The 15,519-nt window shown below is 42.0% G+C and overlaps 1 protein-coding gene across 4 annotated transcripts in view; it reads right to left on the minus strand.

The window, feature by feature from the left end:
* Positions 1-15,519, minus strand: part of SMAP2 (small ArfGAP2) — a 66,908-nt gene that overhangs the window by 14,917 nt on the left and 36,472 nt on the right. For 3 of the 4 annotated variants that reach the window (XM_064589373.1, XM_045897976.3, XM_045897978.3), the window contains 6 exons: positions 14,185-14,271; positions 13,090-13,171; positions 11,964-12,073; positions 11,014-11,179; positions 10,240-10,556; positions 3,424-4,546 (listed from right to left, as the gene is read on the minus strand). In XM_064589373.1, the coding sequence (XP_064445443.1) occupies positions 4,421-4,546; positions 10,240-10,556; positions 11,014-11,179; positions 11,964-12,073; positions 13,090-13,171; positions 14,185-14,271 (888 nt within the window). In that variant the 3' untranslated portion in view covers positions 3,424-4,420. Of the gene's footprint in view, positions 1-3,423; positions 4,547-10,239; positions 10,557-11,013; positions 11,180-11,963; positions 12,074-13,089; positions 13,172-14,184; positions 14,272-15,519 lie in introns of those variants that run through there. The other variant, XM_054512950.2, reaches the window with a different exon arrangement.

Genomic DNA, 15,519 nt, shown 5'->3' on the forward strand with positions numbered 1-15,519 from the left:
CCATGGGGCTGACTCTCAAGTTCATTTCTCCATCTTAGCTTCTTCCTTGAACAAACCTCAGATTCAAATCCATTTCCAGCTGGTCAACCAGACCTGGATATATCACAGGCATTGCAAATTCAACCTGCTTAAAACCAAATTTCTAATTTTCTCTATCTCCCCTCTGAAAGGGAAAAGCCAGCTTCTCCTCCTGTAAATTCTCTCTCACACACACTAGAAACATGGGAGATTTGATTCCTTCCTCTCCCTCCATCCCACATCTCATCTCCATTCTACTTGCTAAAATATTTTTTCTGGTTGTTTTTCCCAAATAGTATTCTATAGTTATTAGGTATTCCAGAAAAAAAAATTGATTTCATGGAAAAATAAGTCTTGGTAAATGCTAGAAAGCCATGAAAAAAGGGTCTTTACTAATGAGAATGAGAAGACAAGCCACAGTCTGGGAGAAACTATATGCAAAAAAACAAAAACAAACAAAAACACCTCTGAAAAAGGACTGTTATCCAAAATACAGAAATAACTCTTAAAACTCAACACTAAGAAAACAACCTGATTTTTAAAATAAGCAAAGACCTGAACAGACACCTCACTAAGGAAGGTATATAGATGCCAAGTAAGCATCTGAAAATATGTTCAACATCAGGTCACTAGGGGATTGCAAGTTAAAACAATGACATACCACTATGCACTTATTAGAATGGCCAAAATAAAAAATACTGACAATGCCAAATGCTGACGAGGACGCAGAGCAACGGGAACTCTCATTCATTGCTGATGGGAATGCAACATAGTTCAGCCACTTTGGAAGAGTTTGGCAGTTTCTTGCAAAAGATATCATACTCTTAATATATGATTCAGTGATCATACTCCATACTATTTACCCAAATGACTGGGAAAGTACTCCATACTATTTACCCAAATAAAAACCTGCACTTGGATATTTACAGCAACTTTACAATTGTCAAAACTTGGAAGCAACCAAGATGTCTGTCAGTAATTGATAAACCATGGTATATCCAGACAATGAAATACTATTCAGTGCTACAAAAAAAATGAGCTCTCAAGCCATGAAGAGACATGGAAGAATCTTAAATGCATATTTCTAAGTGAAAGAAGTCAATCTGAAAAGGCTACATGTTCCATGACTCCAACTGTATGACATTCTGAAAAAGGCAAAACTATGGAGACAGTAAAACAAAAACAAAACTGTGTGTGTGTGTGTGTGTGTGTGTATCTCAGTGGGTGCCAGGGGCTAGAGAAGAGGGAGGGATGAATAGGGAGAGCACAGAGGATTTGTACCACTGTGGCATGGGATGCCAATAGTGAAGGAGGTTGTGGGAATGGGAAATAGGGGGCATATGGGAACTCCATACTTTCCACTCAATTTTGCTGTGAACCTAAAACTGCATTCAATAAAGTCTATTAATTTTTTAAATTATGTTTCATATCATTACTATGTGGATAATATATTCTAGATGCACAAGAGGTGACAGAACATGCAGTCTTTCCCAAACTTATTTCAGCGTTTTTGTGGAACACCTTTTAGCATCTCACATGCCTCATAAGCTGCTTATGAGCTGCTGCTTTGAGCCACTCCATTCTCCCCTACCCCCACCTACCATGGCCCTAGTTCAGTTTTTGCCATCTGTCTGCTCCCCTAGGTCTGGTCTTGTTCCCTCAAACACACTGTTCTCCACAGTGCAAGGGTGAGCTGCCTAAAACTCAACTCTGACAATGTCACCCCACCATTCATAACACTAAGGCCAAACTCCCTCCTAGAGTATATAGGAAGCACCCATGATCTGGCTTGGCCACACCTCAGTCTCCTCTCTCCCCATACCAACTCACATCAGACCTTACAAACATTGCACTGCTTGTGCTTCCCCAAATGAGTTGTGTTCTTGCAGATGTCCTTATCTTTGTTCCCAGGGTACTATCTGTCTGGAATACTCTTCTCCCCACTCCCATCCAACCTGCTGGTTAACTCCTACCTCTCCTTTAGGACTCAGCTCAACCCCCTTATCCTTAGAGAGTTTCCCCTGATTGGGCTAGGAGGCCCTTAGCTCCCATAATCCACCATCTAAGCAATTCTAAGTTTGTTGCCCTGTGAGACTGTGAGCTTCTTAAGAGCAGGAACAATGTCAGATTCATTTTTCCTGATCTGTTGTTCCCAAATTCTAAAAGCTGATGGGCCCCCAAGGCTCAGTCCTCTTCTCGTTATGCTTTCTCCTTAGGTATTTCATCTGATCTCATGGCTTTACATACCATCCATACCCTGATGACTCCCAGACTGATAGCCCCAGCCAAACAATTTCCAACGCAGACATTTACACTTCCTCTATTCTTTTTCCAGAACTCCACATGAGTGACTGCTTATTCAGGTCTCAGTTCAAATGTAACTTTCTGACTACTCATTCTTAGCGGTCCCACACCCACTCTCTCCCCTTAACTTGTCTTACCTTGTATCTGAAATTAAATAGCTTACTTGTTTATTGTCTGTCTCTCCCACCATACCATCCCATGAAATTGGTAAGTATTGATTCATTGCTTTATTCCAGAGCCTATGACAGTATTTGGCACATTGTAAAAACACTTATTAAATACTTGTTGAATGAATTAATGCCCAACATAGGTCTGGCACATAATACTTGTTGACATTCGAAGGCTAAGGGTCCAATACTGTGCAGAATGTACCACAGGAATTGCTTCATTTGACCTTAAATATGACCATTAGCTCCATTTTACACTGAGACCCAAGGGTTCAGTAGCTTGCCCGGGAAGGAACATGAATACTGGCAGCCTGATCCAGAGCTTACTTTCTTCACCACTGCGCTATCCTCTCATTTACCTCTGGAAGTATTTAAAAGATGTACTCAAAGGAAAGAAGGGAGGGAGGGAGGGAGGGAGGCAGGTCTCAGCTTCTCTATCTGGTGGAGGAGAAAAGGACTTCTAGTTTCGATGTTCTGTGGCTCTAGCAGGAGCAGATATCCACACTTCCCTCAGCTCACAACTGGACAAAGGACAGGGGTCCCCCCTCTCACTGCCTGAGCCTGGTCCTGGTCCTTGGGCATCCCCAGTACAAAATTTTTTAAAACACAGGAAGTGGGTGAACTGCTCCTGGAAAGCAGAAAACCAAGATGCAACTCAACCTCCTCCATGAGTGATACACAGTAACAGCCAAGCAAAGGGTCCTTCCCTGCAATATTTATTAAGGAATTTACACATACACAGGAGAAAGGCAACCAGGAATTGTGGTTCCCACAGGTGAAATCTTTTAAGCAAAGTTTTCTCATTTTAATTTTCAGGTAGGGTGAACAATGACTGACAGGAAAGCTGTCCAGGCTCTCTGCCTCACACACCTGGAGAAGGTGGGGAAACAGAGCAGCCTGGGATACACAGGCATGAAAGAGTGATTGGCAGATTGGGGGGGGGGGAGGGAGCTATGCATGAGATTGCAATTTTTTTTTTAACCATATGAAAAAATGGCAACAGTTTTAGGCTGTTGATAAATTAACTCCTCTCTGTGTAAACCTAAAACAAAAACAAAACACCCAGAGCAGATGGGGAAAGAGTGGGAGGTGAAACACACACACACACACACACACACAAGCAGTACACACATTAAGCTGTGCATTCCCACTGGAGGGGCTGGTCCTCCAGCCATAGAGCCAGATCCCACTGCAGGTAGGATGGAGGTGGGGCAGGGTGTGTGTTCTTGTGCAGGACCTTTGTAAAGTCTTTGGTGCTAATAAAAGCTGACTGAAGCCATGAGTCCTGAAGCCTCAGGTCCAGAAAGCATTTCAGGGCAAAGTAGAGTAATATTTTTGCTCATTCTCACAGGAGGGGGTTTGCCTCAGCCCAGGGCTAGGGCCAACCTGATCTAAGACCCAAGGAGTATTTAATTTGATTTCAGTACTTTCTTCATTCCCATAAATTATGGGAGCACAATATCTCCCTCTTCAACCAAAAATTTAAACATGTAGAAATAGCTTAGCAACACATACAGAAGTACCTCTGAACCCTCCCCCCTTTGCCTAAAAGACAACACGTCCAGACCTTTCTGAGAGTCTGATAGGAGGTTTAACCTCAGGGGAAAGGTACTCAAAGGTGTGCACCTTTCTCCCAGTTTAAGTGCCTTCTGCCAACAATTCCTAAGGTGCTGGTACCAGGAGAGGACGGGTTGAGGCTGCAGAGGAAGTCGGGATGGCTAAGGGACACGTACAACATAGAGCAACAGAGAGGTCTGCGTGTCCAGGAAGTGGCTGGGCTGGGCAGAATGCCAAACCCCAAACAACAGATTGAGCAATTTCTAAACCAAACAGAGAGGTAGGAAAAGGGGATGGGATGGGGGAGTTGGGGAAAGAGGAAAACTGGGAGAGAGAGGGTTGATGAGAGTGGTAGCCATACAGGTGTTTTGTTTTTACTTCCACATCTGAGGGCTGAGAGTCTGATTTGCTGCCTGTCCATTTCCGCCGCTCATCGACTGTCCATAGCTCAGCACGCCATGGGCTCCACAGAAGTTCATCCCAGCCATCTGCTGGGTCATCTGAAAGGGAGAGAGGAGACTTTCAGACCAGGCTGTGGGCATGCAGCCAATTACTGCAAAAAGGCAGGGGAGGAGTCCTTCCGTCTGTGGGGAGGGGTTGAATAGGACAAAGGGAAACTGTTATGGTACAGATCTGCCCTGAACCTTAATAGATCATTTTGAGGGCTCCAGACCACATAAATGAAGGACTTCTCAGAAGGGGGGTGTTGACAGAGACTAATGCTCAGGGAGGGAAAGGAGTCCTGGAGCTAGTCAACATCAAAGCAGCATGAGACGTTATTCTTTTTCCTTTCTAGTCTCTCATCCTAAAAAGAAGGGGCCTATTGTTAACTTGCCAGCCCCGAGAGTATGCAGACGAGCCCCCAGAGCAGCGCTCCTGTCTTATGTCCAGCAGAGTTATTACTGTCAGTGCCACTGAAAGTGGTTGTGCATGCTCAAGCCGAGAGAAAAGGAAAAAGAAACTGGACTGTTTGGAATGAACAAAGGAAGGCAAAAAAAAGAAAAAGAGAAAAAAGACCAATGGGTCTTCGGTGTGTGAGAGGGGAAGTTGCTGGGAGAAAAGAACCAGTAGAATAAGGTCTGGGTGGAGCTGGGGCCTCTTTATGAATGAGACTGAAAGACTGGCCTCTAGCAGTGAAGAGAGGAAACTATTTATCAAGAAAAATGCCTTAAATTTCCCAAGCCCGGGACATTTCTGTGTAAGTTCTTTTTCTTGAGGAGAAGGGCTATTTTTCTCCCACCAACTTCTTTTTTTTTTTTTTAATTTTATTTATTTATTTGAGAGAGAGAGAATGAGAGACAGAGAGCATGAGAGGGAGGAAGGTCAGAGGGAGAAGCAGACTCCCTGCTGAGCAGGGAGCCCGATGCGGGACTCGATCCCGGGACTCCAGGATCATGACCTGAGCCGAAGGCAGTCGCTTAACCAACTGAGCCACCCAGGCGCCCTCCCACCAACTTCCTTTTTAAGATTTTATTTATTTATTTGACAGAGAGAGACACAGTGAGAGAGGGGACACAAGGAGAGGGAGAAGCAGGCTCCCTGGCTGAGCAAGGAGCCTGATACGGGACTTGATCCCAGGACCCTGGGATCATGACCCGAGCCGAAGGCAGATGCTCAACCGACTGAGCCACCCAGGCGTCCTGCCCACCAACTTTTTAAAAGAAAACCTCAAGCTTATAGAAAATGAAAGAACAATATAATGGAACCCATGTATCCTTCCTTAAATTCACAACTGTTAACAGCTTGCCCCATTTTTTCTCTGAGATCTATATATCTTGTATGGGACCTTCATACATACATATGTGTACATGTTTGATGCGCCCTGAAAACTGCAGATGTCCTGACATTTCACCTTTTAGTAAGTCAGGAGGCATCTCAGAAGAAAGAACACTTTCCTGGACCCACAATACAAGAAATTTAATATGAATACAATACTCTAATATAGGTTACATTTCATTTTCATATCTCCTTAGTCTCCTTTAATACAGAAAAGTTTCCCCACCACTTTTTCTTTCCTGATATTGTTTTTGGAATCCAGTCCAGTTATTTTGCAGAAAATCCTTCCATTTGGATTTATCTCACATTTTCTCATGATGGGATCCAAGTTAAACATGAAGTGATATCGTGTCCTTCTCAGTACAAGATACCAGGAAGCACGTGATGTTCATTTGTCCCATTGTTGGTAATCTTACATTTTTTTTAAAGATTTTATTTATTTATTTGAGAGAGAGAGAGAGAATGAGAGAGAGAGCATGAGGGGGGGAGGGTCAGAGGGAGAAGCAGACTCCCCGCCGAACAGGGAGCCCGATACGGGACTCGATCCCGGGACTCCAGGATCATGACCTGAGCCGAAGGCAGTCGCTTAACAAACTGAGCCAACCAGGCGCCCGGTAATCTTACATTTGAGCACCCGCTACCACGGGTAGTATCCACCATGGTTCGTTTGTTTTTTTTTTATTGTAATTAGTAAGTAATCTAAAGGGTCTTTCTTAGAGAATATGTGAATCTCCTGTTCTTTCTACAATTACCAGTTGCCATTCTTCTGTAAAGAAAGCTTTCCCTCCCTCTTTCCTACACCCATTTCAAAAAATGTATCACTATGGACTCATGGGATTCATTTCCTTTAGTGTTATAATCCATCAGTGTCATTCCTATTGATGTTCAACTTGTCCCATATTTGGACAGTGGGAGCCTCCAGAAGTTGGCTCATGTGTCCTTTTGACATGTTCTCACCAGTTTCATAGCACTTCATTACTTATACAAATAAACATGAAGGACTGAAAATAGCAAATTAAAATCCCAACTATGAAAGCTAGAAAAAGACGATCAGAGTAAGTCAAAAGGCAGATATAAAAGGAAATAATAAAGATAAACCAGAAATTGAGGTCAAAAACAAGCAAAGAAAAAATGTAGAATAAATAAAACAAAATCCTGTGGGTTTTTTATATATGTATATGTATAATTAACAAAATAGACCACTAGTTAACCTAATAGAAAGGGCAAGGGGGAAGGAAACCACAAACATACAAAACAAGACATGACAAGGGAGAAATAACCATTGAAACAGGAAACTTTAAAAAATCATGAGACAGACTGCTTGGCTTAACCTTTGATAAATGAATTTGAAACTCCTGATAAATTAGCTAATCTAGGTAAACAGAGTTTTCCAAAGCTGACTTTCATAGAACAAAGAGAGAACGCTATCAAAGAATTACTATATAAAAAAGCAAAAGGCCTGCACAATTGCACGTGGGAATTCTACCCAATCTCCAAAGACCTATATAAACTCTTCCAGACTACAGAGAAAGGGAAACATGAACATAGTTTTTATACAGCAGGTGAACATTGTCACCCAAACCTGAGAAAGACAGTGTGTGCACGCATACGTGTGGGCACGCACACATGCCACTCCGACTCTTTGCCCATCTTTGTGTTCAGACTTTAAATCACTTTGTTTCAGTGGATTTTTTTGTATCTAGTATAAAATTAGGCATTGCTTTGTAAGCCAATTTAAACATCTTTTTCTTTTCATAGAAGAGCTACCTGTTGATATGACTGATGTTTGGTCTTAATTCTATCATGTTACATTTTTACTGTGTTTGTTATATTTGCTGTACTTCATAGTCTATGTATTCCATTTTGTTGTAAAGTACTCCTTTGGTATTTATAAAGCTTCATCTTTTGTTCTAGGGGTTACCTTTATACTAATAATTTCTGTCTTTTGCTTCCTTTATTCTGTACTCAAGCTTCTACCATTTGGCGTGTCAGCTTATTACACCCTTTAACTTCCACCTATTTCCTATGCAACCATCAATTTATCCTACCTCCTCCTTTTTACCTTCTCCTCCTCTTTTTTTATCTTCTCCTCCTCTTACCATTGTTTGTTCTGAGTAAAACATATGTTTTTCTATCCTTGTCATTACCTTAGTTTTAGTCTTAGATTCTCAATTAAACATTTATTCACCATCAGTCGTTTTGCCAAAATGTCCCCACTCATTTCTTAGATGGATAAAGCTTATCTTCTGGTACATTCCACAGGAAAGACTTGTAAGTATGATATTCTCTGATTTCTTGCATATTTAAGATTTTTTTAAACAGCCTCAATCCTTAAAGGATAGCTTGTCTGGCTGTAAAATACTTGTCTCACATGTATGTGAGTATCTTGAAAATACTACTCCCATTGCTTTTTTTTTTTTTTTTTTAATGTTGCTGTTAGAAGTCTAATGTCAAGCTGAGTGTTCTTTTTTTCTTTAAAAAATGGCAGATCTGGGGGGATGGGAGGTAAAAAGAGGGTTGGAGCCCTGAGAATTTTTCTTGTTCCATAAAATCTAAAAGTTTACTGGGATATATGTTAGAGTTGACCATTCTGGGTCAGCTTTTCCATACACAGTGGGCTCCTTCAATATTATATTGAAGTCTTTTATTTATAGGATATTTTCTTGTATTATAGATTTAAATATATTAATTCTGCTCCACTATTTATTTTTTCTTCTTTGGAGTCTCCAAATATATTTATGTTAGGCCTTCTTTGCTTAATTTCTACATTACCTTCTCTTGGATTTATTTTCTTGCTTCCTATATTTAGTTTCCATTCTCTGACCTGTGTCATACCTTTCTTCAATGGCAAATATATTTTCAGTTGAATCTATTCTCCTTTGGCTAACTTGTAATTCAGACTTTATTTCTAAGATAATTGTGTCTTTCTTCAATTTCTTTCCTGAATTCAATAAAGTTTCATTTCATAACTTCCAGTTTTTTGTCCATTTTGGTTCTAAGTTTTTAAATTTCTGATTCAAGCTGTTTCATCTTCAAGTGTTAAAGGACATTTCATTCACGTTGGTGGCTTGTGTAACAGTTTTCTTCTGTTCATGGATGTTTTGGGAGGGAGAATTTTCATTTCTTGATATGTTTTGATTTTCATTTTCTATTTTCTTCTCATAGCAGTTTGTATAAATGTCACCTGCCACTTTCTATTTATTTTGTAGTGCCTTATTTTTCCGAATCAGGAATAACAGGTGTGAGAGTTCCGGGAGGCTTACTAGATTTCTTAGTTCAAGAGCACCCTCTTCTGTTGGTATAGTGAAATTATTTGGAAGGAGGGGAGAGGATGGTTTATCTTCTCATTTTGTGATTCCTTTTTCCACTTCTCATTTCTTACTTTTCCTTCACTACCAGGTCCCCAAAGAGCACCTCTTCCTTCTAAGTCACCCCCATAGGGGAGGCCTGGGTGGCTCAGTCGATTAAGCATCCAGCTCTCAGTTCTGGCTCAGGTCATGAGGGTCGTGAGATCAAGCCGAGTCAGGCTCCACGCTGGCTGGGCATGGGGCCTGCTTAAGATTCCAAGTCACCCAGGGCGCCTGGGTGGCTCAGATGGTTAAGCGTCTGCCTTCGGCTCAGGTCATGATCCCAGGGTCCTGGGATCGAGCCCTGCATTGGGCTCCCTGCTTAGCCGGGGGCCTGCTTCTTTCCCTTCCTCTGCTTCTCCCCCTACTCTCTCTCTCTGTATCTCTGTGTCTCAAATGAATAAATAAAAAAAAATCTTAAAAAAAAAAAAAGATTCCAAGTCACCCCCATTACCCTAGAAGTAATGCTTTTCCAGAGCTACCACCTTTAACCCCATGTATTTCAAGCCCCTCATTTTCAATTCTCCACATAATTAGAGTTCTAATTGCTAAGTCTCAGACCTTTTCTCATCATGCCTCTAATCAGGGTAGGTCTTCTTTCCAGGGGGTGATTTTATCTATGTTCTGTCACCTCCAGGCCCTGCTCCCTCTCCTCTTTCCACATAGTCACTCTTATGCTGGCTCTGCCGGATTTGGTTGTTTACTGCCATGTAATTTGAAGTTCGCAGTATTCTGTCTACTAGATGTGGCAGTCATGGGTTATGAGTGGTTTTATTTGCATTCCTTATTTACCTATATAGGGTTTTTTAAATTTTTGTTTTCAGGAATGTGTGGAGAAATTTAGATTGAGGCAATTACCCTCATTCTACAGTAACCCAGAACTCCTCAGAAAGTCTGACATTAGGTAGACCTTCTAGGAAAAAAAAGGGTGGGGAAGGGTGGCAAACCTAAGAATGTCTCTGCATTATCTCCTTTATGTTATAAGGGTTCAAAGGATAAGGGAGTGATGATGTGAGACAGCCTTGAGGAAGGCTCAAAACTCTTGTCCCGAGGAAAATGGGGTAGCTTACCTGAGTAAGGTTCCACTGCAGCTGCTGAGCTGGCTGAACCCCATACATAGTCTGCGGCACAGCTGCCATGCCTGCCATGTAGCCAGCCTGCTGGGTGGTCATCATTCCATTTGGCACACCCATCATTGAAGCCTGCATGCCACCCATATAGCCTGCAGGCATGGCCATGGGGGCAACCATGCCAGAAGCTCCTGGCTGAGCTACCATGCCTACTGGCGGGGGCATCATACTCCCCATTATGCTGTTAGGAGGTGTGACCCCAGGGAAGCTGGGGTACGCTGTGGGATACGCCATCTGAGCTGGAGCCATGAACATTGCTGCCAAGAAAACAAACAGAGAACTATTTAAGAGGAAAGTGTACCAAGTCAGTCCAAACCCACTGGCTACTCCTTTCTGGCTAAAATTTCTCAGTAGCATTTCTACCCAACTCAGAATGCTCTTTTACATAGCAGAACACTTAGATTCCCTACAAGACTTGCAGTGGCTTACCAGTGGACTGCTGACCTAGCCACTTTCCTTTCAGGGTCCAGGTCCAGACCTTGAGTCAGACTTCATAGAGGTGTGACACCAGACCCCACGAAAGTATGGCTCTGAGTTACATTAATATCTACCTCCTGACACTTTGTAGCTTCACAAAGAATGTCATGTTCAGGCCTGTTTAGGGTATAATGTCCTGGGCCCCCAAAGCAACTACCCTCTATTACACAAATAATTCCTGCACATAAGTCCTCATGTCTCTATCTAGTATAATGCCACCACCCCCATGAAACCTACCTTGGGCAGGCATTTGAGGTGTCTGGGATCCATACAGCGAAAGGATGGAGTCTTTAGAGAGTTGTTTCTTGCCTGTTTCTTCTGATTTGCTCCCTGGCTCTGGAAACAGGTTCAGGTTTTCAGGAACAGAGCCAGCACTCCCTGGAGTTGGCATGGAACCTACAACCTTAGGGCAAAGAGAGCAGGGGGAGAGGGGAGAATTGGAACGGTCCTCACAGAGGTCTCGGTAAGGACCGCCCTCATTTCTCTGCTGCTTCTACATTCATGGGCAAGTGAATAGCTTCCTGACATTTCTACCACACAAATATTGAAAACACCTGATAGTTAAGCTCTGGTACCATTCTTTATTCTACAGTCGAACAATGTGATTTGGTGAAAAACAAACAAACAAACAAAAATCTACAAATGATGCAGTCACAGAGAACTGAGTTTAGATCCCAGCACAGCCATTTACTAGTTGCATAACGAGAGGCTAGTCATAACTTTTCTGAATTAATGTTTCCTCATCTATAAAATACCCATTTTGCAGGGCTGTGGTAAATATTTTCAGTTATAAAAGAAATATGCAAATGGATATACAAAATCACCTAGTGCTGTGCCTGGTTATAAGCAGGTATTCCACAAATGGTAGCCATTAACAGTTTCAAGTCTTTCACACCTCCAAATTCTCTGGCAGTAACCCTCATGCTGGGGAGCTGACAAGTACCATCCTTTACAGTGTGACACACCTTCAACAGAAGCCCACTCAAAGGACCCACTTTTTGGGGGGCAGGAGACAAAATGGAATGATAGTAATCCTAGGCTGTAACAGAGATGACAGGGTTAAGGGAAGAATCAAGAATTAAGAAAACCAAAGTCCAATTCCATCAAGGAAGTATGAACTGGTTCCATATTATCAAAATTATTCTTTTCAGAATGTTCTTTAATTCTAAGGCGCCCACATGACTCACCTTTCTGGAAACTGAAGAAGAGGGGGATGGAACAGAAGCCAAAAGGTCTAAATCCTTCTCTAGGGTATTGCTAGTCTTACTGTTTGCCATGGAGCAGGACACAGGAGCATCTGGAAAGAGAGAGCAAAGCTCAACTGTAGCACTGCTCATTAAGCCCATGCCTTCCTTCTATTCTAGACACAAAGCAGACAGAGAAAACCTATATGCTCCATCAGGGACCTGGAAATCTAGGCTTCAGAAACCATTTAGCTTGGATGGGGCATCTCAAAAAAGGCTTCACCTTACCTTCCCAGGAGCATGCTGGAGAAGCCTGTGGCCCAGCTATCTGGGATGGGGCAGCAGAAACCCAGACCTGAAGGCTATATCAACCTCCTTGCAAAGGGGCTGGCTGGCTCCCTTCTGGCTATATGAGGCAGAAAGCTGTGTAGCTTTCATTTCTTTTTTTCAGAGATAAATGGAAGGTATAGAAATTATAAACCTAAATAGCCAATAACCTAAATCAGCAGAAATGCACTGAAACCAAAGTACAGCTGTGATATCTGCGAAAGATAAAGAATACGTTCTATTTCTGAAAGGGGCAGAACCACTAGTTCAGGGTTTTAAAGGTTTGGAGAAAAATAACCACAAGGTTAATAGGCCATCTCAGAAACAGGATGCACCTGAAAAATGAGAGAGATGGGGACATGGCTCCTGGGTGCTGGTTTAGTGAAACTTGCTAACATTTACTGAATGCTTAGTTTGTGCCAGGCAAGGGGCAAAGAGCTTGAAAGGAACGATCTCATTGAATCCTCCCAACAACACTTTTGAAGTAGAGATGGTTATCATCCTTATGACAGATTAGGAAAGCAATGTTCAGAGGTTAAGTAAACTAACCAGGGTCACAAAGATAGTAAGTGGCAGAGATGGGACTCTGACTCCAAACCACTACGCTATACTGTCACTCTGAAAAGTGTAAACACTTCTTAGAATGACTGCTCAGATGTAAAACAACAGGAAAAACATGAGAGAACAATCTTAGCGATGAAGACACAAACTGAAGAATCCCATCACTACCTATCTTCCCAGGGTGACAGAGAATTCATCATAATGTGTAAGATTATGGAAGTGGGAAAAGTCTGACTCTTACCAAGGCCCAACAAATCCATGACAGGGGCTGAGGATTTCGGGGAGCTTTTCCGAGGTAGCTGTGGATCTTCTTTTTTCTGTGGCTAAGGTGAAAATATGTTAAAGAAAGAAGTAAGCAGGTGTTTTTGAACGCTTTTTTTCCTTCATCACTGTAAAGCCACAGGTGTTCTTGTGGTATTCCTCAGAGTTCCAAAGAAAGAAAACTCAGGAAGTGTCAGGCGAAAGAATCACATCAGGAAACACAAGTGCATTAACCAAACCTAAAGTGAAAAAGATATCATCTGTGCTTGTTTGGCTTTCTGAAACCAAGACAACCACAGATCAGGAGAGCCAACAAAAACAGCAGGTTTTGATCCCAGGAAAAGCTAAGAATAAAGATAGGTGTCTGGTGGTGTAAGAGCCGAGAGCCAACAAATCTCCCAGTGATTAGAAAAACTTTAATACCAAAAGGGAGATCAGTTTAAAGATTACCTAATTCACTCTGCCCGTATCATTAATGACTGGGTTCTGCAGACAGTACGATTCAGAATGATAATCAAAGACGCTTTCTTAAGCAAATAGTAAAAAGTCCTCTCTCCCAAGATTCCAAGCTCTTATATTAGAGTATCCACTACTACAGCCACAATGTCCTGTGAAAAAAGAAAGGTGTCTACTTCAAGATGACAAAGCAAGAATACAGAAGGATTAAAACAGATCAGACTGGCTTCGGACTGTTCTTAACTGCAACAGGAAAATGAGGTAGAGAGCGTCTAATGAGAGAGGATGCATGTAGCATCTGCTTCAGGAGGTGTCACAGAGTCACGGCATTCTGGCATGGACCATGCCTCTTGCTCAGATGGGACTGATGCAGTTCCCAAACCCCCAACTGGCCCCAGAAAGAAGCATCACGGAGCAGATCAGGCAACAGCAAGGCAATGGGAAAGCATCAGAAATGGCAGCCGGCAATCTAATCTAAATGTGGAACCCTTTGGCCCCAGGTAAAATGGTGCAATATGCTACCAACCCCACCCCACCCACTAGAAAGCCTCCTTCCCCTCCCCTCCGCGTATAAACACATCCGAGGCCATCCACCTAGTGCAAAAACTTTCCCACTTACCATTTTAACTTTCTCAAAAACAACAGGTTCCATTTTTTTCTCTGGAGCTGGTTCACTTCCTCTTTTCCACTTGTCATCTTTTTCTTTCTATATAATGATTTAACAAAACAAGACAAAGAACACAGGCCCCATGGTGAATAACAGTTTGACAAATTATTAATTCCAAATGTGCAAAAAGAACAGAAAAAGTTCCTACTGAATCTGATGCAGGAGTCTGACAAACTTGGGGGTTTCTTTGTACGGGGCATGAGAGCTGGTCTCTTCCACATTAGCCTCAATACTGTAACAGGCATCTTTCACATCTCATTAAGTACCTCCTTGTTCTAACTCACCTATGACTCCTGAAATGTGAGTCCAGGCTACCTACAGAAGTTAAAAACGTTTCATCAGTTGGCTGCCCCTTTGGGACCCAAGTTTAACTTGCTCATCCTTTGAGGGGTCCCCCCTCATCTTGGTACACCAGTAAATAAATTCGTGTTCATCTTGACATACATCCTCTGTGATTTTAAATTCAATCATAAGTCCTCTCAATCTTCATCTCCTTTTTTTAAAATCAGAAAATAAACTGTAATTTCAAGCTTAAAGATTAGGAAAACAAAAAATTAAGGAAATAAGGCAAAAAAAAAAAGAGTAAAAGAATTAAAGTATCCCTTTTAGGGTGTCCTGAATGAGTTGCCTGAATAAAATAAAAAAGCACATCAAAAATAAAAGGTTAGAAAGTCTCAGTTTTTGTTACTTCCAGAGGCAGTTTCATAATACTTTCATAGATTATAATGTTATTGGTCTCATTTTTAACATCAAATGAACATCTAAATGCAAAACAGAACCACAGGGTAAACTTAAGAACACGGACATATAAAAGGAAGTACATTCAAAAAAATATTCAGCCTTGCCAATGATCAAAAAGTGAGATTTAAAATACTTGTTTGGGGGCGCCTGGGTGGCTCAGTTGGTTGAGCGACTGCCTTCGGCTCAGGTCGTGATCCCAGGGTCCTGGGATCGAGTCCCGCATCGGGCTCCCTGCTCTGCGGGGAGCCTGCTTCTCCCTCTCCCACTCCCCCTGCTTGTGTTCCCTCTCTTGCTGTGTCTCTCTGTCAAATAAATAAATAAAATCTTTAAAAAAAAATACTTTTTTGAGGGGAGAAAGATCTCAAAAATAATACCTAATGTTGATAGGGATGGAGTAAAACTAGCTCTCTTCTACAATGCTGAGAAGACAGCATAAAACAGTACAACTTCTGGGAAGTATACTGGCAAAAGTAGGAAGAGACAAATACTGAATCCCTTTGACCTCGATAATACCATATCTTGTAATGTATCTTAAGAAAATAATCC

This window comes from Mirounga angustirostris, unplaced genomic scaffold (assembly GCF_029215605.1).
Source record: "Mirounga angustirostris isolate CCGP_5_RB_7025 unplaced genomic scaffold, mMirAng1.0.hap1 SCAF_4, whole genome shotgun sequence".
Lineage (NCBI taxonomy): Eukaryota > Metazoa > Chordata > Mammalia > Carnivora > Phocidae > Mirounga > Mirounga angustirostris.